Source organism: Cervus canadensis, chromosome 2 (genome assembly GCF_019320065.1).
Source record: "Cervus canadensis isolate Bull #8, Minnesota chromosome 2, ASM1932006v1, whole genome shotgun sequence".
In the NCBI taxonomy this organism is placed as follows: domain Eukaryota; kingdom Metazoa; phylum Chordata; class Mammalia; order Artiodactyla; family Cervidae; genus Cervus; species Cervus canadensis.
The window spans coordinates 26213789-26230965 of record NC_057387.1 but is presented as its reverse complement, the minus strand read 5'-3'; the positions used below and the strand labels follow the sequence as shown (position 1 = coordinate 26230965).

The window sequence follows — 17177 nt, the reverse complement described above, 5'->3', positions numbered from 1 at the left end:
CATCCAGGTAAAATTGGAGTCTAATAAGCCACCCTGTACGTGCTCCTTCTTCCTCCAATCTTCTTACTTGGCCCTGTTCATTGCTTTCACTGCTCACTTCAGGCCGGTGTCACTGGACCCTAGCGTGAGGGAAGAATGCTACTTTCAGCTGTAGGACTGAAGCAATCGCAGTAGGTAGGACCACCTCAAGCACAAAAGGATGAAAGTTTGTGCATCTGATGACAGGCATCTGGAGTAACCTTAGACTAGTAGGAAAGGCCCCACCAGAGGAAAGGGATTCCCATGTTAATAATTACAGTGAAGCAGCAGAAAGGAAACAGCAAAAACACCTGGGAAAAGCAGGATGACATTGGTGAAGTTGAAAATGAATTGGAAAGAGAACTCAGAATTGCAAGAAGCTCAGAGGGAGAGGCTCTTGTTCCTCCTGTGAAAAACCAATAGTTTGGAGGAACTAGCCAATGGTAAGAGAAGGCAAAGGAAGAAGATTCAGAAATATTTGGGAGCACTTGCCATCAAAAGCAGGAGATTTAAAATTACAAATAGAAGAAAATGAAAAATCGAGGCAGTATTGAGGAGTGGTGGCTTTACCAGATGTATTAATATTAATATATCAGCGTATAGGTTCCCTCCCAGGACTTCCCAGGTGGCCCGAATGGTAAAGATACTGCCTGCCAATACAGGAGACTGAGAGACAACTGTTCCAACCCTGGGTCGGGAAGATCCCCTGGAGGAGGGCATGGCAACCCACTCCAGTATTCATGCCTGGAGAATCCCATGGACAGAAGAATCTGGTGGGCTACAGTTGGTGGGGTCACAAAGAGTTGGACCCGACTGAATAGACTTAGCATGCACGCACACCCACAGGTTCCCAGAGGTGAGCTGTAGGGGCTGGACAGAACACTGGGATTGGTGAGGTGGGTGGAGCACCTGCCGGGCCGCCCGAGCTCTGGTGTGGCTTTCAGATGATGCCACGTTCAGGAAATATATGCAAATGCTGTGGTTACAGAACACAGTGGCCCAGGCGCCCAGTGTGGCTGCCCAGCACTCAGAGACAGCTCTCAGAGGTGGGTTTGGAAAGACACTCGCCTTTGGAACCCTGCTCCGAATAGAGCTGAGCTCCCAGAAGCACTGTAATTTCTTTAGATCATCCAATAGCTGACTCTGATGTTTACCGAGTTCAGAGATCAAGCCATTTCGATTTTTTTTTTTTTTTCTGTAATAAAACTAGCCTCAGCCAGCCAGATTGGGAATTTGCTGCCTGAGCTGTTTTCCAACATGGTTTTGCTGGCAAAATCAGATGTGAGTGTTTCCTCAACTCCTGAGGGACCTGTTTACACTGTCTGTATTTTTACTGCTAGCTTTCCGGGGGGAAGGCCAGCAGGTGAACAGAAGGATTCTTGTCCTGCCGTTCCTGGGTGCGTTTGTGTGTGTGTACCTCTGTGTTTGTGTCTGTGTGTGTCCACACCTGTGTGTGTGCGTTTCCACGTGCAAATTGTTGTGTCTTGATCACTTATTTGTAGACATAATGACGGGTGCCGCTGGTTGTTTGGCAGTTTCCTATTTGTTTATTGTAAAGAAGGTAGATTCATCTGCAGGATTTTCTGGATGGGGGAGCAAGGAAACTATTTACTGTCAACAGGATTAGAACAAGGAGATATAAGATACTGAGCTCACAGATGCATCTAGTGTCAGGATAAGAGCATAAACAAGTGGGAAGGAGCCACCTACAGGCATTTCTATCTTGAATGGAAGTTTTGAGTATTTGAGTGGAAAATACAACTTGGAAAATTGCCCTTCGGTCAAAGCATATGTCAGTAGAGCTGAATAGAGTAAAATTAGGTTGGACTCCAGTTCAATTTCATCAACTCTCCTTCAATTCTTTTCTGATTTTTGTATCCCCAAAGATAAAAGACGGATGCTCACAGTTTGGAAATAAGAACTTGAATGAAGAGTTGAGAAGGTAAGTCTCTGGTCCACACACACGTTCCCAGAGAAATTCAGGCCCCAGAGATTAACATCACTGGGAAAGCCACGCACAAGCGCCGTCTCCACTGACAGACAAACCGAGACGCCGCCGTTCTGCTCAGAATTGACCAGGAAGCCGTGAAATCTCGGATGGAAGGCTACTTAGAAGACTGCCTGCTGAATAAGGTAAGGACAAATACCAGTCTCTCCCACATGCTCTCTCCCACTCCTCCTACCCCACCAACCTTGATGCAGAAAGGATTTCAGGCTGTTTCCAAAGACATAGAAAATGCCCCAAGACCATCACCCATAAGAGTGTTCAGGGATTTACCATATTTCAGCCCTGTCTTTGAGATTCCAGTGCAAGAGGTATGTTGGGTATATAATGTGGAATACAGAGTTACAGCTTGGCTGGAACTCCAGCTCCTCACTGATGCCTGGGTGCGTGCAGGTATGCTAAATCACTTCAGTGGTGTCTCCCTCTGCGACCCCATGGACTACAGCCCTCCAGGCTCCTCTTTCCATGGGATTCTCCAGGCAAGAATACTGGAGTGGGTTGCCATGCCCTCCTCCAGGGGATCTTCCCAGCCCAGAGATGGAACCCTGTCTCTTAGTCTCCTGTATCGGCAGACAGGTTCTTTACCACTAGCGCCACCTGGGAAGCCTGATGTCTGGGTGGTCATAAGCAAAGCACTTAACCTGTCTAAGCCTCAGATTTTTCTCTGTAAAATGGGAGTGATAATAGGATCTTAGTGGGGGGCTTTGAAAAAGAGTAAATAAGACAGCTTTTTGAAAACTATAAAACTGCTAGATTACAATATAAAGGTGATGGATAGGGAACCTGGCGTGCTATAGTCCATGGGGTCTCAAAGTCAGACACTGCTGAGCAACTGAATGAATTGACTATATTTTTAGTACACATGGATTAACAACCAATTTAATGTCTTCTCTGTAGAGTCATAGGCTCTTAGGATATTAGAACTTGAAGAAACCATAAATATTATCTAATTTAAACCTTTCTGTTTACAGATGAAGCTGCTAAGACAGCACCACCCTTTAAACTAAAACATTAAGAGTTAGAGATTAGTCTAGTGTTTTCATGCCTTTATAAGTTAACAAAGTATAATTTATTATTATAGTGACAAATCAAGTTGATTTCTTAGCCAAATCCATTAAGAGAGATAAATAGGGAAAACTTATGATAATAAAAATTACAGCAAACAAAGTGATTTCTCCCTTTGGAGAAAGTGTGTAACCTGGCATTTCCCCATAGTCCTGTGTTTTCTGAAAGAAAAAAGTTCAAATATTTTAGCCTGGCATTCAAATAATACTTTATCTTTCTACCCTCTGCTTCCCTGCATCTTCAATCACAGAAATTCTAAACAAAAGCTCTCTGTGTTGACTCCAGCCTGTGCATGTGTTTTCTTTGGCCCACAGAGAATTTTTCAAATTTTTCAATTTTGTGACAAGCATTTCCAAATAGTGAGATTTTGCATAGAAATCCAGATTTCCTTCCTCTCTGGAATAAAAAAAAAAAAATCAGAGTATCTGTGGCATAACTTTTCTAGTCAGTGCAATGCAGGTGTTGAAACTAGGTCCTAGTTTCTTGTCTGGCAGCCATGGACTGGAGTTGAGTGTCTGTCCCACTGGAGGCTGTGGCACTGCTGAGTCTGACAGTCCCTCTCCCCAGTCTTCCCTCTCCTGCGTGTGTCCACTGTTCTGCCCCTACAGGTGGTTGGGTCTGACAGTCCTGTCCTGTAAGAACTGTGCCCTGAAAAGGTCTCAGGCTGAAGCTCTCCCTCCACCACTCAGGGAGACATCCCCCTCTTTTTCATTTTTCTGGCTCATACTCATCCTTCAAACTCAGCTCTGAGTCCACCTTCTCATGAAGGATTAACCTGACACCCCAACACAAAGCATTTTGCCTTTCTATGACTTCCCATCATAATCATCACTGATAATATTTATTTAATTGTATCTTAGTTCCTGACACCTTTCCTATTGTTATCTTGGTGGTGACTTAACTATATCATTTTATTCTGGATAAGTTTCCAGAAGGAAGAGCAGTGCCTTGGATATCTTTGTTCCCTCTTGACATTCACATAGGATCATTGCATGTATGTAGTTAGAAGTATCTTCAGGCCTCATTGAAGATAATGTGAGATGAGTGTTAAAGGTGCTGGCAGGTTGAGGCCCTACAGTGTCATTTAAGCAACAACCATATGATACATGCATATGACCTTCATTTTTATAGAAAGGAGCAGAGGCTCGTGTGAATTAAACGTATCCAAAGTCACAGAGTTAATGAAGGTGCTGAGGTTTCACCCTACTCTGTTATGTTCCAAATTACATTTCCTCTGCTAAACCCTCTATATCACCATAAACACACACAACACAAAACACAGCGCTGAAAACACAGATCCGGGTATGGCCTGCTCAGTGTGAGAGACGTTTTGTGTCTGGGTGTCTTTAAGGGTGGCCCTGTCTCACCTGCAGATTTTGCACATAAGCCCAAAGCTAAAAGGAGGATGTTCCCCCATGCAGACAGGCAAATGTTTAACATCACAAGTGCTACATAGAGATTTGAACAGGGTGCTGGAGGGGAAGAGAGCACTGTGAGCTCTGATGGAAGAGGTTTTTCACAGAGTCAAGACAAAGTCTTAGCAGCACATGCTTAATGAGTCGAGTTTTAACAAGCGGAGAGGACTTCCAGCTCAGGAAACCCCATTCAAGCAGTTAGCATGGGTTTCATTCCCAGTCGCCTTGTCCTTGCGGAGGCAGAGTGGTGCAGTGGTTGTGAACAAGGGCACTGCCTGGGGATGGATTCCTGTGACTTGCCGACTCCCAGGCCTTGGGTAAATTACTTACACTTTCTGAACTTGTTTTCTCCTCTGTAAAATGAGGATTACCAGAGCGTCTACCTTAAAGGATTATCCAGAGGCTCTAAGGATCTATATGTGTATGTGTGTGTGTTAGTTACTCAGATGTGTCCAACTCTGTGACTCCATGGACTGAGGCCCTCCAGACTCCTTTGTCCCTGGGACTTCCCAGGCAAGAATACTGGTGTCGGTTGCCGGTTCCTCCTCTAGGGGATCTTCCTGACCCAGGGATCCAACCTGGGTCTCTTGCACTGCAGGCAGATTCTTTATGTCTGAGCCACCAGGGAAGCCTCAAAGGAGCTAAGCCTTATAAAGTATCTTTCACTGCAAAGCCTCACCAGCCTCGCCTCTGCAGGGCTGCTGTTATTCTGGCTTCTGCTATATATATGAATTGCAAATATCCTGTGGGGTCCAAGCATTTGGGTCATGGAAGAATTAGTCTAAAAAGATAGGGAATGTGATGTCTTCTCTGTATGGATCACTGTATTTAAGTCTCCAGTCCTTTAAATTATTAACCCCTGAAAGATAGAAACAGTGTCTGTCCCATGACCACCACTATTTTTTTTTTTTTTTATTCTGAGAGTTCGTTGTGGCGCACAGGCTTCTCCAGGTGTGGCACATGAGTTTCGTTGCCCTGAAACTTATGGAATCTTAGTTTCCTGACCAGGAATTGAACCCACATCCACTGCATCGGAAGGCAGATTCTTAATCACTGGACCACCAGGGGAGTCCCACAGCACCACTTTTTTAAACTGATTATTGGAGCTAAGGCAATTCCAGAATTTAAAGTCTGACTTCCTGTTGTTTAGAAAGAAGTTCTCAGCCTTTTTTCACCAACGGCACTCATTGTGGATGACATTTGCCCTGGCCACTTGCTCATGGGTGTGGCCAGCCCTGTGGCATTCCTGTCACGCTATTTCTTACACCCCCTACCTCCTTCAGGAAAGTATACGGGAATACAAGTGAGTCAGATTGATGTTATTTTAAGGAATACACTTGAATTGGCAATAATTTATATTTGAAACAGTAAATTGTTCACAGATTTGAGCTATTAATAGTAGCAAATGATGTGGGACAACAACAGGCCTGACGTTGCACCTGGGGAGGTGGACACTCATGTGGGCATGTAGACATACCCTGGAGGGCAGGAGACCTACAGAAAATGGATGGCCAAATCTTGAAAGTGCCAACAGTCTCTGAGGACTGCTTCTGTGTAAACTTTGCTTAGAGTGATTGAATCTGCATGCTAATGAGTGTGGCATAACTTTTCCAGTCAGTGCAATGCAGGGGTTGAACTAGATAATCTAACTACATAGATCTAGCATCTTGGTCCTGGTTAAATTATTATAATTCATTTTTGTTTTTGCTCTGTCGCACCCACCAATGCTCTCTTTAGAAAAAAAAAAAAAAGGTTTCTCTTTAGGAAAAAAAAAAAGTTTCTCTTTAGAAAGAGAAACACACCTTTGTGCATTGACCTAATCAGCAGAGAAAGTGAATGAAACTTAAACAGGCACCCAGGGTCAAATTTGGATTGAATAGGGGAATTCCCTGGCAGTTCAGTAGTTTGGACTTGGCGCTTTCACTGCTGAAGGTCAATCCCTGGTCAGGGAAATCCCGCAAGCTGTGTGGTGCACAAAGGGGAAAAAAAAGTTTGGACTGAATGAGCTTTGATCCATCTTCAGTTTGCTTCAAAGCTTTGCCATGAAATAAATGTAATGACAAGGCTGCATCAAGGTTGCAGTTGGTGTCTTAGCTTTCTTCCTGAAGTTTGAGAGTCAACAAAGGGATTCTGAGGTTGGGCTAGTGACAGGTCTCTACTTCTGGTGGAGCCCCCTTCTTTCACCAAGATTGCTCCCTGTAAAGCTGCTTCCAGCCCCATTCCCTGCTTTTCTGCACCCTGATTTAGACTCTTCTTGTTATACCTCACTAAGCCATGGTCAGGACAAGTGAAGGGAAACAACCTGGGGTTTCTGGGTTGTGGTTGAGACCAGGGGTCTGCCAACTGTGGGACCTAATGCTAATGAGCTGAGGTGGAGCTGATGTAATAATAATAGAAATAAAGTGCACCATAAATGTAGTGTGCTTGAATTATCCTGAAACCATCCCCTCTCCACCCCAAGTCTGTGGAAAAATTGTCTTCCAAGAAACTGGTCCCTCGTGTCAAAAAGGCTGAGGACTGCTGGTTTAGAGGAATAATGAGTGAGAAATTATAGGTGTCTTCTGAGGAGTGTCTGAACTTGTCCTCGCCAGTGAGAAAATTCTACTACCGAATGGTGGCATAATTTGTAGAAGAGATTCCCAATGGAGAACTGTTTCCAAGAGGCACAGACACAGACACAGACACACAGACACACACACACACACACACACACTTTTTCTCAAGTTTTTATCAATTAAAAATTATATAATAGTATCAATATGGTCATAAATCTTCCATTAGTTTATTAACATGAGAAACAAAATATGTATGCAGATATATACTGGAGTAGGCTGCTATTTCCTTCTCCAGGGGATCTTCCTGATCCACAGATTGAACCCACGTCTCCTATGTCTCCTGCATTGCAGGCAAATTCTTTCCCCTCTGAGCCACCTGTGGAAGCCTTCCTCTTGAGTCACCCTTATGTTACTAACATTCAAGTTCTGTGGACTCACATCAATGGAGTTGGAAGATCTGGCAAGTTAGCCTTAGTCCTTAACACATTCTGAGACCTTAACTATTTGAAATGACTATTTCCCAACCATTCTGACTGCAGTTTTCTATCTAGTTAGCCCTTGTATTACTTTTTCCTGCTATTCCTCATCAGACATCTGACTGGTGAACTTGTCCAGTATCCCTTAATCTCCCAAACTGACTTCATCCGTTCTCTGCCCAGCCTTGAAAACATGGCCCACCACTGACCCCTTTCCTGTCTCTTCTCCAGATGGTGCCAGCAAACTCTAATCTTTCTATTTGTTCATTTATTTTGACCGTGCTGGGTCTTCGTTGCTATGCAGGCTTTTCTCCAATGGCAGGGGTTACTCTTCACTGTGGTGTGTGGGCTTCTCATTGCAGTGGCTTCTCTCGTGGAGCACAGGCTCTGGGTGCACGGACTTCAGTGTTTGAGGCATGTGGGGTCAGTAGTGGTTTCCAGGCTCTCGACTGTAGGCTCAGTAGTTGTGGCGCATAGACTTAGTTGCTCTGTGGCATGTGGGATCTTCCTGGATCAGGGATTAATTGAACTAGAGTCTTCTGCATTGGCAGGCAAATTCTTTACCACTCAGCCACCAGGGAAGCCCAGCAACCTCTAATCTTAACCTCTCTACTGTTACTCCTGGAGAGTTGAGAGGTACTGGACAACCTCTTACAACTCAGCCCACTGGTAATCTGCAGCCTCATGGACCCACAGCAGAGTGTTGCTACTGCCTGGAAACTTTGCCTACCTACCACGCATGCATGAGTGCTCAGGCATGTCCAACTCTTTGCGACCCCCTGGTCTGTAGCCCACCAGTCTCTTCTGTCCATGGAATTTTCAAGAATACTGGAGTGGATTGCATTTCCTCTTCCAGAGGATCATCCCAACCCAGAGAACAAGCCCACATTGCTTGCATCCTCTGCGTTGGCAGGCAGATTCTTTAGCACTGGCACCACCTGGGAAGCCCAGAAACTTTACACAAACCTTTGGAGACCCAAACAGCCCCTCATCTGTTAGAGAAGCTTCTGCCAATGTCTGTTACCCTGAAGCCCCCTGCCCTCCTCCTCTCACCTCACTGTCAGCACACTGCCTTGTTTCTTGCTCTATAAAGAAAACAGGTGTCAGGCAGGAACTCTGTGCCTTTATCTGCATTTGCACCCATCTTCCGTCCCTTCTGAAACACCAAGGCCAGTCCTCACCAGGTTTCTGGATTTCCGTGACTCCTCCTGGCTGGGAAACACTTGCTTGGGGTTTTTTGCTCTCTGCCTTCTTCCTTCTCCACTGGCTTATTTCCTCTCAGCATTGAACATGTTGGAATCTGTGCGTCCTTTTGAAATAAACGTGTTGCTGTCCTTATTCTTGTTTTTTCCTTCTCCAGCCAGGCTTCCCAGAGAAGTCGCTTGCTTCTGAGTTTACTCACTCATCTCACATTCTCTCTAAACCCACTGCTCCCTGACTTAACACCCACTGTTTTCCCCAAACACATCACTCTGGTTCTAGTTACCAAACTATATGGACATCTGGGGACCTTATCTCATTCAGCCAGTAACTGTTGACTTTGTTTTTGACATTCTTCTTCCTTTTCTTTCAAGACCTCTCACTGTTTGTTCTCCCACCTCACCATCCTCCTCCAAGGTAACGTCTGCTCCGACAAAGTAGAAATGATTGTGTCTCTCTGCTTGTGCTCCTCAGGTTAGGTTTTCTCTTTCTAGAACAATCTTCATGCCCTTCTCTTTCTAGATAACTGCTGCCAGCCTTTTAAGTTACAACTCTGATGCCCCAGGCTTCCAGGATGGCCTCCAAACTAGATGCAGCTTCCATTCTCCTTGTACCCACAGCATCCTGTGCAGACCTATTGTTAGTACTGTGCATGCGTGTGTGCTCAGTTACTCTGTTGTGTCCGACTCTTTTGAAACCCCATGGGCTATATTCTCCCAGGCTCTCCTCTATCCATGGAATTTCCAGGCAAGAATACTGGAGTGAGTTGCCATTTCCTACTCCTGGGATCTTCCCGACCCAGGGATTGAAGCAATGTCTCTTGCATCTCCTGCATTGGCAGGTGGATTCTTTACCACTGTACCACCTGGGAAGCCTGTATTCACGACTAGATGGCTATAATTTTAACTTCCAATTTATGGGTCTGCTGTCAACCTCTTGACAACGTTGTATGCACAGAACTTGGCATGAAGTGGATGTTCAGCAAAAACTGGTCTAATAGAATTGAATCCCAACATGCGAGAGAAGTCCTACACTGGAAAGGACCCTTGATTATGCTTCTACAAGCATTTGCCTTTATTTTTGGCATGGCAAATGACCTTCCCCTCTCTGTGACTACCTTCTCTCTTCTGCTTACTCTGGAAGATGCAGAATCTTCACTTGATCTTAGCCAAAAGGCCGAGAAGCGATGAAAGATGTGGAATCTTGATAGTTTACAGATGCTCAAGAAAGCTACCCTTGGTCCCTTCTCCTGTGGATGAATGTCGTGAGAAGAACATAGAGAGGTGTGGAATGTGCAGAGCCTGGCAGACTATAGTCCATGGGGTTGCAAAGGAGTCAGACACAACTTACTTGTGGCAAGAAGATGAAATTAGAAGCTAGTGTAAGCCTGATCAGGGCTTCTTAGGTGGCGTAGTGGTAAAGAAACACCCTGCCAATGCAGGAGATGCAAGAGATGCCAGTTCGATCCCTGAGTCGGGAAGATCTGGAGAAGGAACTGGCAACCCACTCCAGTATTCTTGCCTAGGAAATTCCATGGATGGAGGAACCTGGTGTGTTACAGTCCATGGGACTGCAAAGAGTCAAATAAAACTGAGCACATAATGCACATAGACTTGATCATCATATTTAAGGTCAGACAAGAAACATGCTCCCCAGCATCTATGAGGGAGATACTTATCATACGTCAGCCTGTCGGTGCCTCCCAAGTAAAGTAGCAAAGAGCCCCTTCCAGTTCTTGGAGACCTTCTGTGCAGAGTCAGAAGAAACATCATTGCACACCTTTTCTTATGGGTCTAGGAGCCAAAGGAGGAAGTGAACACAGGGGAGAAGGGAACCATCGTTTATTGATGACATACAGGAAGCAAGCTGTCCCATGTTCACATGCATTAGACTGTTTCATATTCACCAACCTGGAAAGCAGGTATTCTTATCCCATTTTCGAGTCTTACCACAGTTCACAAAACCCTCTGGTAGCCTGGCCCCCACCATCCCTTCCAAGTTCATCTTCTTCACTGTCCTTCTTTTCCTATAATGACAGCAGCTTCCTTGCTGGCCCTTGAGCCCTTGCTAAGCTTACTCCTGCTTTAGGGGTCTTGGAATTTGCTTTCCAATTTGCTTTCCAAATTCCAATTTGCTTGGAGTTTGTCATCAGGGCTCACTCCAATGTCACCTCCTTCCAGAAGCCTTCTCTGCCCACCCAGTCTAAAATAGCAGCCCCAGGACTTTCCTCATGGTTCAGTGGTTAAGACTGTACACTTCCATTGCAGGGGGCATGGCTTTGATCTCTGATCAGGGAATGAGATCCAACATGCCAGACAGCATGGCCAAAGAGTAAAAAAAAAAAAAAAGTTGTTGTTGTTCAGCTGCTGAGTCCTGTCTGAGTCTTTTGTGACCTTATAGGACTATAGCCCATCAGGCTCCTCCATCCATGGGATTTCCCAGGCAAGAATACTAGAGTGAGTTGCCATATCCTTCTCCAGGGGGTCCTAAAATGGCAGCCCCTTTATTCTCTAGTCCTTTCCCCTATTTTATTATTCTTCTTGGGACTTATAATATCTGATCTTACATTAAGCATGTGTGTGTTTGTGTGTGTGTATATATATATATATATATATATATAGAGAGAGAGAGAGAGAGAGAGAGAGAGAGACATATATACATGTATCCTGTATTTTCAACTAGAGGGCAAGCATCTCTATCTTGTTTGCTTTTGTTTTGTCTACTGTCGTGCCAAGGACCTAGACAGGCATATAGCATGTGGCAGGTTCTAGATCGATATTGAGCAATTCTTCTATTTCAGAACAGAACACTGAGGCACCAGTGAGTATCATCAGATGTGAGTACATCTCTCCTGGAGTTCTTGGGTAGGCAGGATTTTCTGAGCTGACTGCTTTGGTCCCCATCACCAAGCCCTGTCTCATCCCTTCCCCGGGGCCTGATCCAGATATAACCACCTTTGTGATCCCTTCACATGCAGGTGGACTTGAGGCGCCAGTGGATTTCGCAGATGGTGGAAGAGGTGCAGAAAGTTGTCCATCACCTGACCACAGAAATAAGCTACCAAGACTTTCGATTTCAAGCCGTCCCTTACTGTGACACGTACAATGAGAACATTAAGGTAAGCAGGTGACTTGTCTCTAAGTGCCCACCCAGTGAGCCAGGAAGTGGGTGGGTAGTCTCAGTATGTGTCAGGCGCCCACACCACTAAGAGAACCAATAAGGCTTCCTAGTATTTACCATCTGCACACTGATTGCATAGATGTTGCCGCAGTTGAGGCCCCACATTCCTACTTAACGGATGATGAAATGGGAGCTTGGAGAGGTCAAAGGACTTGATCAAGGCTTTTAGGCACTAAAGTCAGAATTCCACCCAGGGCTTCTGATCCCAAAGCAAGTCCTAGTGTACCGACTAAAGTTCAGTGAAGCACACATTCATTTATTAAGCACACACGTAATAGACTAGGCACTGTGTAGAGAGAGGACTCAGGGCATAGATGAGAAAAATAGTTGAAAGTGATAGTCGATGGGCTACAGGTCGGAGAAGAAAGAAAGTGGAAGAGGTGGCCCTTAGAGATTGCAGGAGCCGCCTGGCAACCCGGTCCCTACTGAGGAGCCCCACAGAACTGTGAGCCCCAGGCCCCCTGTGTGACAACCAGCATTCATGAGGCATTGCAGTGATCGCACTGAGATCACAGAGATCGCACCCAAACCTGCACACGGCCCAGTAGAAGAGGCATTATGGTTGGCTCCCTTTTAGAGATGAGAGAAACAAGGCTCTGAATCGTTCTGAATCCCTGTGCATGCCCCTCCCCCTGCACCCTTTTTAAAAATTGTATGTATTTCTGGCTGTGCTGGGTCTTCGTTGCTGCTCAGGCTCTTCCCTACTTGTGGCGAGCAGGGGCTACTCTCTAGTTGCGGTGCAAGGGCTTCTCATTGCGATGGCTCCTCTTGTGGAGCAGGGGCTCCAGGGAGTGAGGGCTTCAGTAGTTGCGGCATGTGGGCTCTAGAGCATGGCTCAATAGTTGTGGCCCAAGAGATTAGCTGTTCCACAGTGTTTGGATCTTCCCGGATCGGGAATCAAACCCATGTCTCCTGTACTGACAGATGGATTCTTACCACTGAGCCAGGAGGGAAGCCCCCCATGCTCCTATATTTTGATTTTTCTTATGACACATAAGAATTAAAGAATTATATTATACTTTAATATAAGTGAAAGTAAAAGTCATTCAGTCATGTCCAACTCTTTGTGACCCCATGGACCCTACAGTCCATGGAATTCTCCAGGCCAAAATACTGGAATGGGTAGCCATTCCCTTCTCCAGGGATCTTCCCAACCCAGGGATCAAACCCAGGTCCCACATTGCAGGTGGATTCTTTACCAGCTGAGCCACGAGGGAAGCTTTAATATAAGTAGTAAACTTACATATACACAGGCCCCAGCTCTCACAGAAGACCGTAAGTTCCTTGTTTATAAGGATCGTGTCTCTTGCTTGTTCCCTTCATAGTCCCCAGCATGGTGGGTGGCCCATGGTGGACACTCAGCTTCTGCTGAATGAATGCGTAAGCAAAAGAATTAGTACCTGAATGAAAAACCATTGCTCTGCTGAGTTGCTTCAGTTGTATCCGACTCTTTGCGACCCCGTGGACTGTAGCCAACCAGGCCCCTCTGTCCGTGGGATTCTCCAGGCAAGAATACTGGGGTGGGTTGCCATGTCCTCCTCCAGGGGATCTTCCTGGCCCATAGATTGAACCGGAGTCTCTTATGTCTCCTGCGTTGGAAGGTAGGTTCTTTAGCACGAGCGCTACCTGGGAAGTCAGTCCAGTACATTTCAAGTTTGGTGGGTACAAGGACCACCCACGAGATTCTGGGACTTGTGGATTTGGGGACAGTATCAGATTTTAGAAAATTTACCCCAGGATGCTAATTATAAAGTTAGATTGGATCTTGGGACGTCAGAACATCATCTGCCCACCTCTACCACTCTGCCAACCTAAACAGGACAAATATAGACCAGTGACTACGAATAGAAACATACATCACTTTTTCTAGAACTATATCTGGGGAAATTTCTTGCTGTGGTCTCACTTAGAAGTCATAACTTAAAATACATCTTGCATTTATATACATCGTGTCCTATATAATACATTAAGTTTTGAAAAATAGTTACAGTGGGGCATATAAATATGCTTTTATTTTCTCTTGGGCCAAATTTGATAAGTATGTATTAAGCACCATTTATGTGATTAATAACATGATACTTGTGTTTTTGGATTCACATGCAAGTGGGTTCAAAAAAATGTATAGATTTTGAATGTCATAGTTTGGGTCTCCTGCCTTGTTTTAATCCTACCACATTTCAATGGATACCAGAAGTCATGTGACCTGTTACTGAATTGTGGGGTCTGGCTGCTCACCAGTCAAAAGCCAATAAACAGGACACACTGGTGGAAAGGAAAGTTTATTTCAGATTCGGCAAATGGTGGGGGAGGGAGGACGTCTGTCTAAAGGCCGACTCCCCACCTGACAATCAGGGGCAAGAGCTTTTATAAATAGGGAGGGGGCTACTTGCAAAAACAGCACAGTCACCTCTGACAGTCATCTTCAGCTTGGTCATCGGTGGTCTGACCAGCATCATCTTGGTTGTTTTAGGTACAGTTAATCTTCAGTTGCAGGGTCAGTTTGTTTCTGTTTCTTTGAGACCAATTCTCGGAATTGAGGCAGCTTATGTCATGGCTATAGTCTGGTCATTGTGTAGTTAATTTCTCCAGCTGGTGGGGGTTTCAGTATCTGTACATCTCAAGGATATGGCTCAGAATATTAACGATAACCCTTGAGGAGGAACTAAAGGTCCTTGACCATGCTTCATGACTACATTATTATTATTTTATCTCCTTTGACTGTTTTCCTTTGTTTCCACATGGTCTCACTTCTTTGATTAAACTTATTCTTTGACTAAAGTTTTCCACAGACAAAAGGCAGGCAGAGGACAGGGGTGGGGGGCAAGGACCATAGGTTCCTGCTCCATTTCAGATCCATCATCTCAAGAATCAAACTACTGTTCCCTGAGAATGAGGAAGATTCAGTTGCTGCTGATTTCAGTGTTCACCCCTGAATTCACACCGACAGGTCCCTGGGCAAAAGTTATCCAATTCCATTGTCAGAACTTTCCATGGAAAGGAGGTAGCTCCTTCAGTGTATAACTGAGTGATGGGGAAACATACAGGGTGGAGTGGGCTGCTGTGTGATGTGGTTAAGTGTCATTTCCCTTTGGTGGTGCCACACCACTTACCATCATGTTCTATCTCTTGGACTATTGGTTTGACAGCTGCTTACCTGGTTCTTGTAAAAACGGAGTTAAGTAGATTCTTAGTGTTCACCTTTTTCCCATTTAACTTAGAATCATCTCGGTAACTCACATTGTCCCAACAAAAGGTTTTCATTTCTGTGATTCTGTAAGGATTAGTCATTAAAACTGTCTGTGGATCACCAGTCCAAGTAAAAAAAGTTCTGCATTTGGCAAAATGGTTTCACCTCCTTTCCACGCCTTCCCACCCTTAATTTATTATCAGATCTTTCACCCATCCCAGGTCATTCATTCTTTTTTTTTTTTTTTTTTACTGCATCAGGTCTTAGTTGTGGCATTGGGTTCTTTAGTTGCATGCAAACTCTTAGTTACAACATGAGGGATCTAGTTCCCTGGCCAGGAATTGAACCTGGGCACTCTGCATTGGGAACACAGAGACTTAGCTGCTGGGCTACCAGGGAAGTCCTCCCAGGTCATTCATTCTTGACCAAGAACCAGCTCAGGAGAGAAAATTAACCACTGAATGAGCAATCAGAAGAACCAAGGTCAGGCTCCAGCTCTACCACTGACTGGCTGTGTGTCCCTGGGGAGACTTGGAACCCCTCTGAGCCTCAGGTTCCTCATTTGGTCAATATTAGCAAAGCCCAACTCGTGTGTGACTCTGAACACGAGACAGGCGAATGCACAAGCGTTGGAGTGCTTGGTATGTGCAGAATGCAGTGACTACTAGCTCCCCTCCCTGCTTTTTCTCCCCTACCCCGACCCCACCCCACACGTCAGGTGCCTCTAGAGTTCTGGGTCCACTTCACTCTTTTTCTTGCAGATCCATGAAACCCAGGCCTCACTGTGTTAATTTCTTTGCCCGAAGCGTTACAATGGGCTAGTGGCACAACAGAGATGGAATCCTCTGCCGACAGGCGGGCAGGTGGGCGCGGTTCTGTCCTCCTTGTCACATTGCTGAGGGTTGAGTGGTTCACCGAGTGGCCTGGGCCAGCAGGGCGGCTCCCCCGGGGCTTCCGTCCCCTCCCGAGTCTGCGGACTGACACCCCTGCTCTCCCCTCTCCCGACCGCAGGTCTTGGCTCCCTCCCAGTTCCTCGTCACAGTCCCGATGAGAGGCCTGGCCGGCTACAGGGAGGCCCGGCAGCAGCGCTGGCGCTACTACAGCCTGAGGGGCGCCCGCCTGCCCCGTCCCCTGCAGGACCCGGACGGCCTGCAGCAGTGGCTGGAGGTGGAGCAGTTCCTGAAGAGCCCCGGGCAGTGGCACGAGGCCGACGTGAACATCGAGGGAGACATTGTGCCCGCCAAGGTCCTCCAGGTGTTCCGGAAACTGGTCGAAAACGCAATTGAGACCTGTTGCCTCTCAGGTGAGCTAATGCGGAAGCGGACAAGGAAAGTCTCTGGCATTTCTGTTCTGCCCTGAAAAAAAAAAAAAAGTGTCCTCTGCTTGGGTGTTTCCTGAAGCTCACACCCCTAAATTGAGGATAAAATCATGTGCGTTTTACATCTGCCTAATCCCCATTACATGAATTAGCTCTTTTTTTTTTTTTCCTGGTGTGACACACAGAATGGAATTCATGCTCACAACACGCGTTTGTGGCCTTAAGTCAATTCCTGCCCTGGCACAGATAAGGAAGTCTTTGGGTTGTGCACCCTTTCCAAGATGTTAGCTTCAAAACCTGGGTGCTTTCACGAACAAGCAAATTCCTCATAAAGCTCAGATCTTTGTTATTAGCACATTTTCACCACAACACCCTCCAACTGCCTGCAGTATGCTTCCCATGTTCTGGGGCAGCACGCTGCGGAAGCACTGACTTACACCAGAACACAAAAGCCAGAGGCTGTAAGGAACCGATCATGTTTGACAACCACAAAATCTTTTCTTTTTCCTTTTTTTATTGGAGTATAGTTGATTTACAATGTTGTGTTAGTTTCAGGTGTATAGCAATATGGTTCAGTTATAGATATATATGTGTCTTTTCTCTTTCACATTCTTTTCCCTTATAGGGTACTACAAAATATTGAGTATAGTTCCCTGTACTATACAGTAGGTCCTGTTGGTTATCTATTTTATTTTTTTTCGTGCGTGTGTAGCAGAGTTTTATTGAAGTATGAAAAGGGACAGAGAAATCTTCTGACA

General features: G+C 45.6%; 1 protein-coding gene across 1 annotated transcript in view; it reads left to right on the top strand.

Moving 5' to 3' along the window:
- Nucleotides 1-936: 936 nt before the first annotated feature.
- MAB21L3 (mab-21 like 3) overlaps nt 937-17177 on the top strand; it is a 30348-nt gene continuing 14107 nt past the window's right edge. Inside the window, exons 1-5 of the mRNA XM_043459848.1 lie at nt 937-1064; nt 1905-1960; nt 2059-2151; nt 11712-11852; nt 16113-16404. Of these exons, the coding sequence (XP_043315783.1) occupies nt 2116-2151; nt 11712-11852; nt 16113-16404 (469 nt within the window). The 5' untranslated portion in view covers nt 937-1064; nt 1905-1960; nt 2059-2115. The remainder of the gene's footprint in view (nt 1065-1904; nt 1961-2058; nt 2152-11711; nt 11853-16112; nt 16405-17177) is intronic.